Raw genomic sequence first — 19,538 nt, 5'->3', positions numbered from 1 at the left:
TTTTGTTTTATTTGTTTATTGACTTTGACATGTTGACTGTGACATTAAATGAAGTATGCTTGCTTTTTTTTTACAAGATATAAGATGAAATATTAACAGACCTGATCCATCTATTTATAAACAGGTTATTTCTCCTGCAAGGTTATAAATTGAGTGGCACACTGACACGTCAGCCTTTTCTACCTGAACTCTTACTACCATCTGAATTATTAACCAACCTCCACTTCACATTTCTCCATGAAAGGCAGTTATGACATTCTCAAAATGCTAATGCCTCCAATAATTATAGAAGCATGGGCATTCATTATTATACATTTAAAGTAACTAGAAAAAAATACAAACAAGTTTTACCCTAAATAATTATGTTCAGTATAACATATTTGATATATAAAAAAATGTTGTTTAAAGGCCAGGTTTCTGCAGCTACTGAAATGCTTGCCAAATAGGCTTTACGTATGGCGCCATCTACCAGAACTGGAGCCATAGCGCCCTCTGGTGACAAAGTAGAAGAGCACAAGCAGAGAGTAAAAAACATAAAGATGGTTCTTTGTTTATAAAATAGGTCGTGACTCGTGACTCAAGTCAAGTGTCACCGCAGCAAAGTCATTTCAACAATTTGGTGTAAAAAAACAAACAATTTTAACAAGTAGGTATTATCAGACCTAGTAGTTAAACTGCTGTAGCAGTAGCCACATAACAACAACAAAGCAAGAAAAGTAAAAATAAATACTATGATATTAGGTTCAAGTCTGCATTCTGCTTTGATTAGTTGAAGCAGCCCTAACCAAATTAATAACAGTTTGAGGGAATATCCTTGTACTCATTCTATACATTTAACAGTACAGATGAGAAGGGATTAGATTCATGAATCGTGTATTTTGTAAATGTTTCAGTTTCTGTATTCATGGAGTTAGCTAAATGTAGTCAGTTGTTATGCAGCTCTGCAGGATATGCTTTAACTGAAATATGGGTGGTTAAATTAAACCCTGAATTGTACTGACTAAAACCCCAATAAATGCGTAAGAAAATAAAACACAATATTGGCGTAAATCTATTTTAAACTCGTCTGTCCAAGATTTCTAGTTCGACGTTTTCTTTGACTGATATTATGCTGTGTTTATCCCTACTGAGCTCATTACTGCCCCCTGAGGGCGGAGGGGGGAAATTACACTGAGCCCTCCACCAAACAAACTTCAACAAGCGACTCAAAGGTGAGATTTAAGCTTTATCAGAAGGTTTTGAGAAACGTATTTTTCAGTTTTTACCAAAGAGAATTTCAAAAATGTAGATAAACTGCTTGTTTTAGCAAATGTCCTTCTGGTAACTAAATCATTTACATGTCTGAGAGTCAGCTAGCGTGTGCAGCATGTACATTTACGAAATTAGTTCTCACCTGGCTGTAGCCTCACCTGTGGCACTCACAGAAGATTATATTTCATCACGATAATATTATGAGATAGGTCTAAGTCTACAACACATTTTCTACATTTTAAGTTTCGTTTATTGTTTTAAATTGCATACAACGTTTGTTTTGGATTTTGAGTCACTTGGTCGGTTAACATGGTAGGTAAGCTATTGAAAATAAACTCAGTTTTACAATGTAAAACTGTTTACTTTTCTTACAAATATTCGTATAAAATACAAGCTGTTGTATTAGTGTCTGGATCTGGGGTCATTGGGTCCCAATACATTGAAGGGATTGAAAAAATGAATACTTTGAAATTAAAAAAACGTTGCATATCTTGAGTCAAGTCTGCTGCATTATAAGATTATCTGGTTTTACTATGTATAGGTATTGTTTGATTACATTTAACATTTCTTTATTTTATTCCATAAACCACTGACAAAAACTTTCTGTGTTGGATTTGGCTTGTATAATTATAATTATTTTTCATTTAAAAAAGAAATTGGGTTTGTTCTGAAACATTTTATAAACTACGTGTTTATGGGGCTTGTAAGAACATTGATGCAGTGTGTTCTTTAATTAGTACTGCACCTACATGAAATACATGTATGGTAGGGCTGCTCAATTAATCATATTTTAATCGCGATTACGATTATGGCTTGCAACGATTACGAAAACAACGTAATCGAAATAAAACGATTATTAATATTACTTTTTTCTTTTTTTTAAATACATTCTTTTTTTTGGTTTTTCAGTTGAATTATACTTAAAGTTCAGGGTAATCAACTGTTAAAAAAATACTGTTCACATTTTTTTTTTCTCCAATAAATGGATGTTTTCAAAGTCAATGAATAATCACATTTAATAATCGCAATTACAATTATTGACCCAAATAATCGAGATTATGTTTTTTGCCATAATGTATGGCTATAACTAATTTGTTGAAATGATTTTTCTATTGCTTTGTTTGTTTTTTTGATTTACAGAAAGGTTTGGGTGTTGTATAGGGGGAACTGTGTCTATAGGGGCACAGACACATAAACTAGGGCTGAACGATATACCGTGTCATGGCGATAACCGCGGTATGCGCATGCGCGGTATTCACACCGCAGGGACGTGCGGTTTTATTCATTTAAAAAAAAAAAATGCTAAAGCACTTTAGCACAGAATTCAAAATAAAGATACCCTTATTACTTATCGAAACTGCACATACAATATATCCGAATTAAAGCTGAGACTCCACAGATTATTTAAGTATAGTATCTAAGCGATCCGATCTCGCAACAGGGGAAGCAAACACAGACATCACAACACGTACCTTTTACGGAGCTTTTACTGGAGATCGTCTCACAGTAGCTGTCAATCTGATCAAAAGACGTGTTCAATGGCATTAAAACGAGAAAGAAAACACGCGGCTGAATCGGTTGATCCATAGGTTGATAATGTATCTGTGGCTTTGAAGCAATTGTTTATAATCCATAATTCCATTTTGGAGCACAACAGTGTCCACCAGAGTGTATGCAGCTTCCGGGTTTGGCTATGCATCACTCTCACTCCTTATTTGGTAATGTGTGTGTATTAGACTGCGCTGGACTGCCGCATAGCCAAGACCGGAAGCAGCAGCCACTCTGGTGGCTACCATTAGCAGCTAACTTTTGCTCTGCGATATTTACATAAAAATGGAACTATGGATTATAAATTAAATCATTTTTTTATACAGAGACGTTAAAAACCTATGGATTAACCGATTCAGCCGCGTTTTTTCTTTCTCGTTTTAATGCCATTGAACACGTCTTTTGATCAGATTGACAGCTACGGTGAGACATCTCCCCTCGAAGCTATGTAAAGGTACGTGTTGTGATGTCTGTGTTTGCTTCCCCTGTCCGAGTTCAGATCACTCAGTGATGATACTATATACCTAAATAATCAGTGGAACCTCAGCTTTAATCGGATATCTTGTAAGTGCAGCTACGATAAGTAATAAGGGTACTTTTATCTTGAGTTCTGTGCCAAAGTGCGTTAGCATTTTTCGCTCGGGGGTCATTTAGATGCTTCTTATGAGACGTGTGTTTTGTTTTGGTAAAAATGGTTTGTATCGTCAGTTAGCTGAGATTATTTCCGTTAATCTGGTATAACACATTAATAGGTTCTTAAATATTACGATCCCCTGAGACACTGTCGTGAAAAAAAAGTAAAGTACCCGCCGGGACTTTGGGGTTTAACAGGTTAAAAAAACCCGCAATATATACCGCAGGGGGGGGGGGGGGGAAATCGCGATATCCGCAGAGCTTGCATTTAACTTCCTGTGGACTTGTAAGTTCGAAGTAGTTCCATGAGGAGGAACTCTTTTTACCTGCCGCTTTGTTCATCTTTAGTCGCACGTGTGAGGGAGAGGGGGGGTGGGGGCGGGGTCGGTGTGTAGCTGCTGCAGCAGCAGTCTGCTCTGCACACAGGCTTCCTCCAAGTTTACAGTAAAACAAACTGGTGGTGTGACCAATGGCCATTTACAATTATTAATACTATTACTATTATTAGCATATATTTATTTATATATATTTTGGTTGAAACTAAGCCAGAAAAAAAAAAAAATAAATAAAAAATATATATAAATAAAATCGACTTTTAAAAATAATATTCGATTATGGAGAATGTAGCGAATAATCGAATAATCGCTGGCATCCCTAACACACACACACACACACACACACACACACACACACACACACACACACACACACACACACACACACACACACACACACACACACACACACACACACACACACACACACACACACACACACACACACACACACACACACACACACACACACACACACACACACACACACACACACACACACACACACACACACACACACACACACCAACACGTTCTCACTCCCATCCCGTCACATATTGACGGACGGTCAGGGCTCCTCCCCGTCGCTATATTACGTACAGGGTACCCCTTTCCCGTCATTTTCTACGGGCAGGGCGTCCCATAGACCTTCATTGCGGACAGCGGACCCCTTGACCGTCAGGTTTCTACGGGAAGGGCGTCCCACGGACCTTCATTGCGGACAGCGGACCCCTTGACCGTCAGGCTTCTACGGGAAGGGCGTCCCATAGACCTTCATAATGCCTATTTTAAGGTTCATTTGGCCATTAAAATGCGTTTTGATGTCATTGTATACGAGTAATGAGTTTTTATTTCTGATTATTTGTGCAGTACATGTACATGATGTTTAGTTTGCTAGTTATGACGAAGATTACTTCATGAATGTGTACACATTCATGGTTGCTAAGGTGGTTGCTATGGACGCTGCAACAGCTCCCAGACCACGTGATCAACAACAATGGCTGTCCTTCGTGTTATTCTCGGTGGAAAAATGCCTATTTTATGGTTCATTTGGCCATTAAAATGCGTTTTGATGTCATTGTATGCGAATAATGAGTTTTTATTTCTGATTATTTGTGCAGTACATGTACATGATGTTTAGTTTGCTAGTTATGACGAAGATTACCTTACGTCTGTGAGGAAAATGCATGGGGCTCAGAGCCTCGTATTTTTAAATATTTTTTTCCTTCTAATTTGTTATTCTTTTCAAAATAACACACTGTTATTTACTCACCAATAACATACAATTATCCTTGCTTTTATTTATTGGTTTAATTCCATAATCTCGGTCTTTTTTGGCGTTCGTCAGGAACTGAATTTAAAAATAAAAATAACCGGAAACAGACGTGGGCATTTCGAGCGATTACCCAAGATTCTCAGCTACGCTGATTGGATATTTTAGCCGCAATGCATGCTGGGATTTGGTGTTTATATTATATGAAATCCGGAAAACATTTGAAAAGACTAAAATAATACTCTTGCTTTTCTCTTTGAAAGTCATCACATAACGGCATTGTAATACACGGTTCGGCTGCATTAAATATTACAGATCTGCCGTAGTTCTTTATTTATAGCGCCCTGATGATGAGACCTATGGAAAAACTGAAGAAATGCCGCCGAAACTGAATACTTGACGTGGATCATAAATATATCAACAATTAAAAAACTTCACACAATACGTCTCCTTGCAGTATCAACACTAATTCGGCTGACTTTTACATTTGATGTAATTCATAGATAGGTTATATTTACACCATAACGGTGCACAGCTGATAAAAAAGGACTGTAGTTTTTAAAGATATTACTGATTTGAATTGGATTGCATTTTGAATGTAAGAATGTAAATACTGATTCTGAAATAGTATAGCAATATGCTGTAAAATTATGTGAAAGCATGAATAAAACTACACATCTTCAGATGTTGTACATAAGTGTCTGTGTGTACCTTGTGTGCCTAGTGGTTAAAGCACGTTATTGAATTATTGTTTTTATGTGTTATATTTGATTACAAAAATATTAAGAGTACATATACTTTCATAGGGGGAAAGTAGAAGGTCTGTGATAGAAATATAGAATATAAAAAATCAAGAAGATACTATAAGTGATCTCTTCAATAAAACAGTTTAGTGCAGGATGTACAAAGATATTAATAGGAGGAGGTGCAAAACAGAAAAACGAATCAACCTTTATTTAAACATTAAATAACAGATTACGGTCTTCTTTTAAATAAGAAAAAAACGTTGGGGGTATCTATCTACAGATAAATACAAAGTACTTAACGTCTAATATATTGCTTTCCTGCAATGTTAACTATGTTGAAGCACTTATTTTAACTGATATTATACATATGGATTATACTCTTATGTATGTAGATAGAATAAGAAATGTGCAGAATATGACAGTTTAATGGTGGAGGTACACACATATTGATAGATGTCTTGTACTGCACTGTTGAGGGACCTGTGACCCACGTTTTTCATTCATTTCATAACTACACCGTAAGTTGTGTAAATGATATGTCAATACACCTTTAAAATCTTGAAATCTTGAAAGGGATGTGCAAAATAGCCATAATATATAGTCTTTAATTAACTATTAGTAGAGAATAACGAGTAATTAATATACTTTATTACTCGTTTCCATTAATGTCAATTGCAGATACATGTTTAGTCTTCTCAAGCACAAGTATCAAATATCTCTCCTGATTGTTGGCACTTGACAATCACCTTATCTGAATTTTACTCAGGTGTAACTAAAGTCTGATTTAAGGGTTGTTTATATTTCACATCATTAATCAGAATCTGCAAAGTAACTCAAATAAATGCAGTGGAGTAAAAATACCAGGTTAACCTCTGAATTGTAGTGGAGTAGAATTACAAAGTATCAATGAGCTTTCATGTGGGTATATTGATGCTGCGCATTATGGACAGCGATTTTTATCCATTTATTAATTATATGTTTTACATTTGATAACACCAATGTGTTTAATACTGGCAACTTCTAATTGTGGGAAAACGAAAAAGTTCAGTAGAGACGTCCCATAGAACATTTTGCGAAACACAATAGTGTAGTGTGTAGTTCTGGGGGGGCGTTCGATTCCAGTTTTGGATAGTCTGGCGTGGTTTCGTTCCATTTCACACAGCTGTTTGACGCTGTAACCTTGGCGCACTGCCACTCCAACATCCAATCCCAGACCTAGAAGAGTAATCACGGGGACTGTAGTCCTCAACGATAGCTGGGGATTCTGGGTAGTGTAGTGTCTTCGGCCGTCCTAAACTCAAACATTTTGACAATCGCAATGATGCTCGAACTGTCCCTTATAGGCCTACATCTGTTTCCGGTTATTTTTATTTTGAAATTCAGTTCCTGACGGACACCAAAAAAGACCGAGATTATGGAATTAAACCAATAAATAAAAGCAAGGATAATTGTATGTTATTGGTGAGTAAATAACAGTGTGTTATTTTGAAAATAATAACAAATTGGAAGGAAAAAAATATTTAAAAAATACGAGGCTCTGAGCCCCATGCATTTTCCTCACAGACGTAAGGTAATCTTCGTCATAACTAGCAAACTAAACATCATGTACATGTACTGCACAACTAATCAGAAATAAAAACTCATTACTCGCATACAATGACATCAAAACGCATTTTAACGGCCAAATTAACCTTAAAATAGGCATTTTTCCACCGAGAATAACACGAAGGACAGCCATTGTTGTTGTTCACGTGGTCTGGGAGCTGTTGCAGCGTCCATAGCAACCACCTTAGCAACCATGAATGTGTACACATTCATGAAGTAATCTTCGTCATAACTAGCAAACTAAACATCATGTACATGTACTGCACAAATAATCCGAAATAAAAACTCATTACTCGCATAAAATGAGATCAAAACGCATTTTAATGGCCAAATGAACCTTAAAATAGGCATTATGAAGGTCTATGGACGCCCTGCCCGTAGAAGCCTGATGGGCAAGGGGTCCGCTGTGTCCGCAATGAAGGTCTATGGACGCCCTGCCCGTAGAAGCCTGACGGGCAAGGGGTCCGCTGTGTCCGCAATGAAGGTCTATGGGACGCCCTGCCCGTAGAAAATGACGGGAAAGGGGTACCCTGTACGTAATATAGCGACGGGGAGGGGCCCTGACCGTCCGTCAATATGTGACGGGATGAGAGTGAGAACGTGTTGGTGTGTGTGTGTGTGTGTGTGTGTGTGTGTGTGTGTGTGTGTGTGTGTGTGTGTGTGTGTGTGTGTGTGTGTGTGTGTGTGTGTGTGCGCGCGCGCGCAACACGTTCTCACAAAATATAACATATAATATAATATAAAAAAAATTTTTATATTTATTTGACAGGGACAGTGCACATTAATTGACATTTCTGTAACTGCGCCAGAGTTAGCCAACAGGCTATTTTTCGTCTGTAGTCCCTGGACAGATGTTAAAAGTCATCCTAAAAACAAAATTTCACTTCAAATAACAGGTAAATACTATTAGTAAAACAACATTCAACAGAGATACTTATATTATGATAAAAGCATATATAAAAACTAAACTAAAATACAAGCATATATAAAAACATAAAAACTAAACAAAAATACAAGCATATACATAAAAACTAAAATACAAATTCACAAAGCAGACAGATACAGGTCAAGGCATATAAACAGAGCGTTGTCATGTACAGATTGTGTCAGTGTTGACAGAGCTGACTTTCCACTAACCATGTTTTTAAATTAGATTTAAATAAACTGCAGGTGTTTTGTTCTCTAATCTTTACTGGGATTGAGTTCCACTGTTGTGCAGCTTTAAAAGAAAAAGAAGATTGGCTGAATGAACTCTTCCTTAATGGAACAACGCAGTCTCCTCTTGTTGCAGCTCTTGTTGACCTAGTTACAGGTGTGCGTATGGTGATAAAATGTCTGAGCGGAGGTGAGGTAAGGCCGTGTATTATTTTGTACATGAGGCAAGCATTTGCATATCTCATTACATTTTCCAGCTCAACAAGTTATATTTTGTGAGTATTGGGCAATGATGAGAATACACTGACTTCTTATCTACTATTTTAAGTGTTTGTTTGTATAATGATTCCAGGGGTTTAAGAGTGGTTGTACAGGCATGTGCCCAGGTTGTTAAGCAGTATGTGATATGAGATAGAACCATAGAGTGCATGTACATCAGAGCCGCCTGCTCTGTTGACATGCAGTTCCGGGTAAACCTCAAGTTGAACAGACTGAATTTGACCCTGTTGCAAACCTTTTTCACCTGAGCCTTAACATTGAGTCTTGAATCAATTAAGACCCCCAGGTATTTGTACTATGAGACCACCTGTAGCCTCTCCCCGGACACAAACACATCTGGCTCAACGCAGGAGGACTTGGTTTTGGTGAAGAACATACATACAGTTTTAGTTTTTACTATGATTCGCACGTGCATGGTTGTGGCATGACCACAAAAACAAAGATATTGACACAAGATGTGTGCAACTGTATTTAGTTTCCTATCCATTTGAACATGATTTAAGTGGGGGGGGGGGGCTCCTCTAGGGGTCCGGGGGCATGCACCCCCGGGAAGACTTTTTTTTTTTTATATTGAAGTTTAAAGCATCAATCTGGTGCACTTTGAGAGAAACATTAGGAGATCTATGGATACATCTCTCAACACCCATCTGAAACAGAACTGTAAGCAGATTTTCTTTTTATTTATGGATATTTTACAAATCACTCTCCTTTCAAACTGTATTCTTGTTTATTAATAACAACTTTTTTGTACTGTCAGTATTTTATACCTGTTTTTCACCTGTTCTCTTATTTTTTTATAACTATAATGATCATATAAAGGTGTGCCTTTACCTCACTGAGCTGAGGTTATCAGAGCCTCTCAGTCTTTCAGGAGAGAGCTCTCTAAAGCCCCCCCCCCCCCCCGCGGCCGCTTACACAGTAGATTCCAATGTTAATAAAAGCACACAGAAGCTGTATACGTTTTTTGGGAGTTTAATTTATTTTATTTTTATGGGTGCTGTACGCAATATAGGCGTAGTTCTGTTAGTATAAGATTATAAGATGTACTTTGTTGATCCAAAATCGGGAAATTGTGTTATGAAATAAAAAAAAATATTTATTTTTTATTTCTAACTTTCAATTTTCGGTGCCCCCTATGGGTTGATGCGCCCTTAGCATTCGCCTATACTGCCTATGCCGAGGGCCGGCCCTGCACACACGCACGCACGCACGCACGCACGTACGTATATCATATATATATATGACCCTCTTGTGCTTTTTTTCAATTAGGCATTCACAGAAAGCTCCAATATTGCCCCAGGCATGATTATGAAAATGAGTTCTCAAGGTTGTTGTCCACTCTCTTCAAGTAGGCTATCAATATTGTTTTCCTTTAGCAGCCATGCTATTGAAATGTGCTCACAAAAAGGTTCATATAAGGTCACGGATATCCGGCAAGATAATTAAACTACATTCAGTGTAAACATAATGGTAAGCAAATGTTGTGTAACCTTTTATTTATATTTTAATCAGATGTAGAGATGTTGTTCCTGGCCCATATCAAATGAATAGACCACATTGCTATGGGTTTAACTATTTGTTGCCATCTTTGCATAACTTGAGACAAAAGCCCTCGTGGGATGTAACCCACTGTAAACAAGTAGATGGCGACTTGACAATAACATAGTGAGTTGAGAGCAATACAACATATTTTGCCCCCAATACCAATATTATTGGAGATAAGAATTTGCAATTTATAGTTAATCATTTTCATTTTTATTGTATTTCATATTGCATTATCTAATACTGACTACCTATCAAAACATAGATAAGCTAGTGTTATTTTGGCTGCTGCATTTGAAGAAAGATCTTGGGTATCATTTGAAATATATTTGACAGGACATTAATTGCTACACTAATATAATTTGTCCTAAACCTAACTATATATATAAGTCTATGTTTTATTGTAAATAAAAGTCTCCTCAAACATGACAAACATAAATCATTAGCAACATATCTGAATCTTTCATTGCTGTTGGTACATACTTTTTTAAAATCACATTTGACCAGTTGCCGGGTTTCGCCCTTTCTGTAATATTGGTTATTTTGCTTCTACCTAGTCTGAAAATAACTCTGGTTTTTGAAAATGTTTTTGGTAACCTGGCAACAGTAGTCAAGTGGAGAAGTGTCTGCAGCTTTCCTTGCCAAAGGATGCTCTTTCCTCTGTCTCTCCTTTCTCATTCACTCTTAATGTATGTCTAAAAAATGAGAACACTGAAACCAAATCACATGTTTATTCAGGATGAAATGTCTGTTTTTACCTTTTACGAGTTTGATCTATCAAATGCTATGAACTTTAGTTTATTATCTGGAGGAATTGTTTGTATATCTTGTTCTTAATGAATGCGCATGAAATAATCAGAATACATCTTGTATCTTATCAGTGCACTCTTATGGTGAACGCTTGACCTGTGAGTTACCTGTTGTTCGTTTGGATTCACTCAAATCTTATTGAAGAGAATAATCCTGTTTATGTTTGTGCCATTTTATTTATTTATTATAGACTGACCTTTCCTTGGATGGACCCCATCATACACTGCAGGAAGCCCACGCTGTGGCCTATGCAGCCTACTTCACAGAGAAAGGACCTTCTGTGCCTCAGGTTCTCTACCTCCTGCTTACAGAGCACTGCAATGTGTGAGTAGAGCCTTATTACACATGTGTCCCCTTATCTACACATTGAAAATAGCCTGAGGTCCAATTCAGCTACTGGAAGAATTGAACAATTGAGTGAAAAATGTGACCAGATCCTTCCTAATCCCATAGTGCACTCTCTTAGGAGAACAATACGTATTATTTTATATATATATAAGATTTAGTAAAACACCTGAACATTGGAAAAACCTTATTGACTTCCTTCCGTCTATTTTTTGTTGACGTTTCACAAAAAGACAACAATGTTGACCTGCTGGTGGTGCTAGAGGAAAGGTCCTCAGGTTTCATTTGGATCTTTACATTAGCCCTGCCCAACCCCTCTTAGTTACTGTTGCTATGTATTTTTGCCATTTAAATCTTGTCACTTAAATTTGACAGTACAAATTTGACATGAGTCCTACATTTCAAACGGATGCCGGTAAAAGCAGGTTTACAGTCAGCTGTTTTGAAGACAGACGAGCTGTCGCTGGCTGAATGTATAACCTGCAGCACCACTGAAAATGATTTGACTCTACAGTATGTGTTAGTTTTTTATTTTCGCTTTGGCAGTGGTGTATTCAAAGAATTAAAAAGTACAAGTACTACTATATTAAAGTAACATTTTTAAAAATCATCATTAAACCACTGTTTCAAGCGAAACATATTCATTGCTAGCAAAAAAACCCCAAAACAAGCGGTAATAATCATAGCTTCAGAGGTAATAAAATTGCAAATGACTTCAAGATGTATGTAGCGGCAATAACTCCCCGCTGAGAGGCTAAAATGTGCTCTTTGCTGTGACGCGTTCCATTTAAGAGTCCGTAATCATTTGTAGTCCATGGCGTTTAATAAAGACGAAAACAAACAATATACAACTCCAGACCTGACGGTCAACCAGAGCGTCATTCACCCTCTTCCTACATCATATCCTCCAAACCGGCATCCAACAGGTGACTAAATACCAATAAACCACACCCACGTGACCATTGCCGGAAGTCATAAACAATAAGAATTAAACGTGATGCAAACAGAAATGAAGATAATAATAGAAGTAATAAGTGATGGCAAAACAAGCATTATGGCTCCTACAATGTATAATAAACGTTATCGACAGCAACATATAACACATATTAGCATACAGGATATCCTTCTAATATAAAATAAAAAAGGAAACTTATTATGTCTCCAAATACAAGTGTTATCCAAATATACGTCTAACCAAATTTGCACATCTGTTGTTCTAGTACATTTGTACTATCTGCCCTCATACATATAAACAGTAAATTGCTAATTAAATGTGTAGGTGGTAACTGTTAACATGAATGTGGGGGGGGGGGGGGGGGGCTGATAATGGTGACAATCAAATCATGGGGGTGGCATTTTTTCTTCTGATTCCTTTTATGGGTATATTTCTCCATCTCTTTTCGTTATACCTCAACAGTATCTCATTAAATCACTCCAGCGTCTCAGCAATGATGATGTACGTATCATTTTTAAAGGGCAGTCGGGAGAAAACAAAATGTGCACCTGCGTCTGGAATGGTCTCTTCCACTATTCTGCAAGCCTCCCCTGAATGAGTCATCCAGCCGGCTCCTCATTGGATAAGACCATGCCATCCCAAGGGATTGCCTTGCAGAGGCAGAAAGGCCTTGCTTCCATTCACAGAAACATTGGTATGCCAGCCTGCTATTTCATTCACATAAAAGACTAAATATTGCATGCCTTTTGTCCTCTGCTCTTGTTCTCCTTTTGTCTTATTGCCTCTTCATTTGATGATTTGCGAGTGCCTGCCTTTTCTTCCCTGCTTTGGTGTTTGCCTTTTTTTCTGAGGAGAGAAGGCAGACGTGCTGTCTTTCTTTTTTTTTTTTTTCTTCTATATTTGCCAGGCAGGAAAGAGAGATGTTGGGAGGGACTGCAGTGCGAAATCTGCAGCAGAGTGAGAGAGGAAGCTGCTTATGAATGAGTGTCAGTCTTTTGGCTTTGCTAGATGCTCCTGAGGACATTTTACATGAATGGTGTCTGGCTGTGTGCTTTCCGCTACCGGGGAGACAAAAATGCTTCATTGCTGTCGGTCTTAAGGAGACTCGTGGGCTATTTCTGTTATCCTTTCCGTTGTTTCATTGACTCATCTGCCTGAGAAACACGTCGTTCATGCCGGGGTTTATTTTCTTTAGTTGTCATTCATGTAATTCAAGCCGGACCAATTGATGGGTTATTTTAGACGAGCTGTGAGATTGTTTCTGCTCCCTTGTTGTGAATTGGATTTCTTATGCCTTTGTTGCAGAACATAGATAGAGAATCAGAGCTGCACATTAGACGAATGGTCTCAAAACAATTTATATGTCTATACAAAAATAGCTTTATTTATTTTTGCATTAATGGATGATTATTAATACATTGTGCAGAAACAACAAGTGTATTAGGAAGATATCGTTTTTTTAAAAGTATATATAAGAACCAACTCTCTGCCCATAATCTGCAGCTATTATAAATTAACATGGACAATATATTAATGATGTTGCGTATTTTCCGATCATGCTAACATTTTACTGTATTGTTGCTTTCAGTGGTTGAACGTATGGATTAACATCCTTATAGGAGAATGACGTCTTTATGAAACATTAAAATAGAGATTTTATTCTTTAATGAAAAACGTTTGAAATGATTAACTGCCAGTGAAATGGATAGTTTTCATTACCTATTTTATTTATCATAATTTCTGTGATAATTTTATGGCGTGTAACCTGCTTTTTGTCACAGCTTTTGAACAGTTCATCCCTTAAATAAGATATTAATTGTGTACGACCAGAAGTCAAGCAAATTATTCTCAATATTTGTCTTGCTAAGTTAAATAATCACCTCTTATTCCTCATTTCCTTTTTCCCAGAAAAACAAACAAGAAGGGAAGAATTACAGAAAATAAACATCAGACTGGGGAATTAAAAAATTGATTGGTTCTAGTGTGCTGTGAGTGGGAGTTTTTTTTCTCCCTCCGACAGGAAGTGATTTGCAGTGTTCAGCAAGCCTTTTGTTGAGAAGGTTTTCTCAGATCAGTGAGTCATGCTTTAGCTCTGAGCCGGCAGGCAGGCAGCAGTCAGTAGAGAGTGTTTGCTCTTCCCTCGCAGTATCCGTGATCATCGACAACATAGACCTTTCTCTGTTCTCTTACTTTTTGGATTTTTGAGGCTAGAAACCATCAGCAGCATCACCGCTGGAAACCAAACAAGCTGCACCACAACACTGGCAGCCTTTTACAGACCTTTTTCATCTCCATCCTCTTCCTCCTCTGCCTCAATGCTGTGTTTCCATGGATTGTGTCTGTATATTGCTCTCTGACGGATTGGATTGCAGCTCTGGATTTTACTGAGAGCAGATTGGACTTTGGCGACAGCAGCAGCTCAACACAACCACCACTGTAACCTCCAATAGAGAAAATTACAGTCAGGTGGCCTTTGATTGCTAAAAGGCGTTTGCTGCCTGTACCGCTGCTGCTATGTTACAGGAGACGGTAATCAGCACGGCTCAGCCACGTCTGCCAGCACACTTGTGAAAAAGGCAGGCTGTGCGCGTCGGTTGGTGGAGAGAGCAAGAGAGAGAAGGGTATGCTTCACCGTACCAAATACAACCGCTTCAGGAATGAGTCAGTAACATCCGTCGATGAGCTTCTCCACGGCCTGTCCATGAACCCCAAGGTCTCGGCCACCCCCCAGTCTGCAGCCGAGACATCTTACACGCCCCCGACGGAGGTCCAGGCCTCCTCCACCTCCACCACTGCTTCCAGCACCTCCACCGGCCACGGCTCCGACCACCTGGAAGATGGAGGCACCACCCTCTGCACCCTCATCAACAAGGTGTCCAGCCTGAAATTCAGCAACTCAGGCAGCCTGCTGGGCATCAAAGGTCTGCCCTCGGCTGTCAAGGACCTGGCTGTGTCTAAGCTGCAGGGGGGTGGGGGATCCAGTGGTTTGAGCCCCAGCGCGGCAGCCTCTGGTGTGGGCTCGGCCTCCCATTCATCCCCCGTCAACATGAGCAAGAAGAGCAGGCTGGACGAGCACCAGCCCGCCGGAGAGGACTGGAACACAGGTGGGGGTGGCGGACTGTTGAGCAAACCCCCCCGAGGGTGGCTACACTCGAGCGAGAAGATCTCTGGCCCAGGAGTGACATATATTGTGAAGGTTGGTGGTCTCATTTTCAGTTTGTTTGTCCTCCCCCTCTTTTACATTCTTTACCCATTCTCTCTTTTCTTTCAATGACTCAAGCTTCAGCTACCTGAAGGGGGGAGGGGGGTAAAGGAGAGATAATGTAGTTCCATTGGCACATCACAACATGCCCTTGAGTGGGTGTATGTAGGTTGGCTACAGTAGAAGGAGCAGCGACGAGAAAATAGACATTTAATAATTCAGGAAATGGGGAAGGTCAACATTGGGGGGTTTAGGAAAAATTTGATGGGAAAACAATACACGCAATTATCAGCGTCGTTTTGAGCATGCTGTAAACATTTCAATTCATACCGTTCGTCTTGTGTGCAGCCACAGCGTTATGCTTTTGTAACCATGGTGATGTGTTATTTCTGTACATTGTGCATCTCTATGAGCTCTGTGGCTGTTTTAGCTCTCAGATAGTGAAATGGTGGAATAGGGGGAAAAGAAGACATACAGAGAATGTTTGTCTCACAGCATCCGTGTCTCATGTTAATGTGCAGCCATCATACATCATTTAAAGGGGCACAAGTTGTCATCATGCCGGCAATGAGTCACTAGCATGAGGAGTGATGATGCTGAGCTCTTCAAGGTGTAAAGTGAATGAAAAACGGAACAAACCATTTTCACTGCAACCAAAACAAGCAGTACATCCTCTTTGATTTATGTAGCACATCATAAAAAGTAGTTTTTAACATACTTAAGAGCAATGTGTTATTTTTCCAAATCAAGTTACACGGTATGATTGCCATCACATGACACCCACTATAACTTGCCTGAACAAAGCCTCCAGTATCTGTGACCAGCGTGACATTCCATTAACTGCATTAAGGACGGGAGCGCTTATTTGTCCAGTCAATGCCGCTGAAAGCATCCACACGGTGAGAGGGGGAATGTGTCCATTCCGTGCGCCCCTACCCTCTGCTTTTCCTGTGGTTTTAGGTCCTGTGTGTATTGAGTTCAGCGTGGTGTTATGCTCACAGCACTTTTAATTAGCGTCATGCGGTCACTCCGCGCGCATCATGCACCATTACTCTAAAGGGACATAGATTGACAGTGACACTGTTTACACTCTCACTTTTGGCCCATTGTAGCCGTGTTATACCAAAAAAGGCCAAAACAAATAGCTAACATGAAAAAACACTAAATTAAAGCGACCCCTTCACAAATAGTCATGCGATCTCTTGGTAATATAAGAATATTGACTAGAGCTGCGTGTTTGATACAAATTAGCATCCTTTTTGGACTGGTTAGTATGTTTTAGTTAGTGTACATTCTTATTTGTTGCAGATTCTTCCTGTTTTTTAACATTTATTATTAAACTTCATCAACACACAAGGCTAAATGAAAGTTTATTTATTAGATATGTGCTTTATTCTCTGTACCGGACATATCAGAATCAGAAACAAGTGTATTGGCAGGTACGTTTACACATACAATGAATTAGCTCTTTGCTTTGGTGCGAACATAAACAATCTAAGAAGATAAGTTGCAATAGTAGGTAAACAAATAAATATAAGGATACAAAGAACAAAGAACCATAAAAGCTAAAAAATCCAAACCACTTAGGACAGCCTAGACTGTACAGAGTTGAGTGTAACTCTGCACATTATGGAACCAACACATCTTGTGACATTGTAAATATGAGGGAAATGAAATATACCCGTTAACATTTGAATTTATGAACATAACATCAGAACTAGTAAGTTACAACTGAATCCATTATTATGTGTTTTATGTTTCAGCTCTTCTTCTGTTTTTAAAGTCAGTAGTGTGCATGTTTGTGTAGTTTTGTGAATGCATGTTTTCTTTCACTGAAATCATTTCTTCAGACCAGGCCTCCCATTGATTTTCATAATTAATTTGAAGTTTAGTGGCACTGTGGGAACCATGTTCCTGTTCTTTCGTACAGCACGAGAGGAAATGTGCTCAGAATAGGTCTCTAGCATTTTTATAACCGTTTGATTTATTTTTGGCCCTGCTGAATTGTGCACTTTAAACTCTCCGTACTGAAAATAGATGACACTAAAAATCTGCAAACGTCATGTTGACAAAACTGTATTTGTTTGTTTCGCTGGAGAAAAGGGGCTTCATAATATGAAAGTTATGATTCTAATACTTTTGAGAAAGGAGTAGAAATAGAAACATTAGTGTGTCTGGATTTCTGTTTTGTTTACAGACAGATTATGAATGTGATTCTGGTAACAATAGGAACTCGTCAGCACAAAATGTTCTCGGCCTGTGCAATATTAATCACAGGAGGTGTTGTAATGTGAGTAGGTGGCTGGGGCTGAAGATGGTTTTATGGGATGTTGGGACTACAGCCACCTCATGTGGCATAGTAACACAAACAAATCACACAACAAATCATGTCAGACTGGCTTTTAAACTCTTGCCGGGTGTTTCTTTTTTTAACTACATGTCGGAAGTAGAAACTCCTGATGTAATACAGGTTCATGCGTATTTGCAACTATTATGCGCAGTTTTAAATTATTTGTTAGTTGTTTTTTTTATCACAGTATGTGTCATTTATCGATTAGTCATTTGTGCTCCAAAAGCAAGAAGTTAAACTGCAGTTTTTATCGTAAACAAACAAATGTATCTTTTAAGTTTTCCTTATCAAAACGCATTATTTATTTAAAATGAATTGTATGTTGTAGTAGCATTACTGTTTCTTGGAATTAGTGAGTTTAGATTGATGCAAATAAATGAGGTATGTTTATAATCATGAATGTAACGTTTGTCCTTTTTGCTTTCCAGTATCTCGGCTGTTTAGAAGTCCTTCGGTCAATGAGATCTCTGGATTTCACCACAAGATCACAAATTACAAGGTATGTTTGGTAACACTTTGGATTCGGACTTTTCATGATTGACTAGATTTACTCCAAAACTATATTCAGTACAGCAGTCATTATCCCAGTTTACTATTAAAACCCACAAACAACACCTTAAAGAGAAACTAAACTGAACACTTATATAATTCTTAACTATCCAACATTTGTTTTGAGTTATTTTGAAGGCTTTACTACGAAATCTCAAACATTTTTGAATAAAAAATAATGTCATAAATATAACTCTATTTACATTTTCCATGGATCAGATCAGTGAAAATCTTTGATGTCACAAATAGTTTTTAGGTGACTAGTTGTTTAAACATTTATATTTGTCTACTAAAACACTTTATTTTGTAATAAAATCACGTCTCTCTGTCATGTCTTAATTCATTGACATGTATAATTAGTCAGTTTTAAAAGGTTCAATCGGCAATTAGATAAATATTGTTTTAAAACATTAAATTATTTTGCGTACATTTTAGAGCACATTTAGGGTGTCTGTTATCACAATTTGTTTGCATGGAATGTTCTGACTCCATGTGTATGTTAGAAATCATTGACCAATGTGCAGTGAGGCAAAGGCCAGCAGTGAATCGGTTTGTGTCATGTCCACTTTTATGCTTGACTTCCTGAAGTCAGTCCAGACTAACGGTAGTTTGCAAAGCCACACAGCAGCACTCTCTTACTTTCTCTTATTGTGCATGTGTGTTTCAGTTTTCCTCTAATAAAGAGAGATAGACAAACAAAGACAAATCTTATGTCTCATGCTACTGCTATTCCTATAGATGATGACTTTTCCAGAATAATCTACTGCTGTGTGGTTTATCCACCTAGAAAGGACACAAACATTAGCGTTTCTGTCATGAAACCAAATATTCACTTAGTCTCAGAGCGGGATTTGACTCTTCTGCATCAATGCAGCTCTACTTTTATCCACCATTTAATCCACATGTCGTCATATATGTAAACGTTTTTATTACGGTGGTCATTTCTTAAAGGTAATTTTA

The 19,538-nt window shown here is 38.1% G+C and overlaps 1 protein-coding gene across 2 annotated transcripts in view; it reads left to right on the top strand.

Annotated features, from left to right (window-relative positions):
* The first annotated feature begins 1,130 nt into the window (after nucleotides 1–1,130).
* Nucleotides 1,131–19,538, top strand: part of shc3 (SHC (Src homology 2 domain containing) transforming protein 3) — a 29,545-nt gene continuing 11,137 nt past the window's right edge. The window contains exons 1-4 of one of the 2 annotated variants that reach the window (XM_034096207.1): nucleotides 1,131–1,211; nucleotides 11,368–11,501; nucleotides 12,998–15,673; nucleotides 18,458–18,528. In XM_034096207.1, coding sequence (XP_033952098.1) covers nucleotides 15,101–15,673; nucleotides 18,458–18,528 — 644 coding nt within the window. In that variant the 5' untranslated portion in view covers nucleotides 1,131–1,211; nucleotides 11,368–11,501; nucleotides 12,998–15,100. Of the gene's footprint in view, nucleotides 1,212–11,367; nucleotides 11,502–12,997; nucleotides 15,674–18,457; nucleotides 18,529–19,538 lie in introns of those variants that run through there. The other variant, XM_034096208.1, reaches the window with a different exon arrangement.

Source organism: Pseudochaenichthys georgianus, chromosome 12 (assembly GCF_902827115.2).
Source record: "Pseudochaenichthys georgianus chromosome 12, fPseGeo1.2, whole genome shotgun sequence".
NCBI classification, from domain to species: domain Eukaryota; kingdom Metazoa; phylum Chordata; class Actinopteri; order Perciformes; family Channichthyidae; genus Pseudochaenichthys; species Pseudochaenichthys georgianus.
The sequence above is the reverse complement of the archived record's forward strand: the minus strand, read 5'-3'. Positions and strand labels throughout refer to the sequence as shown.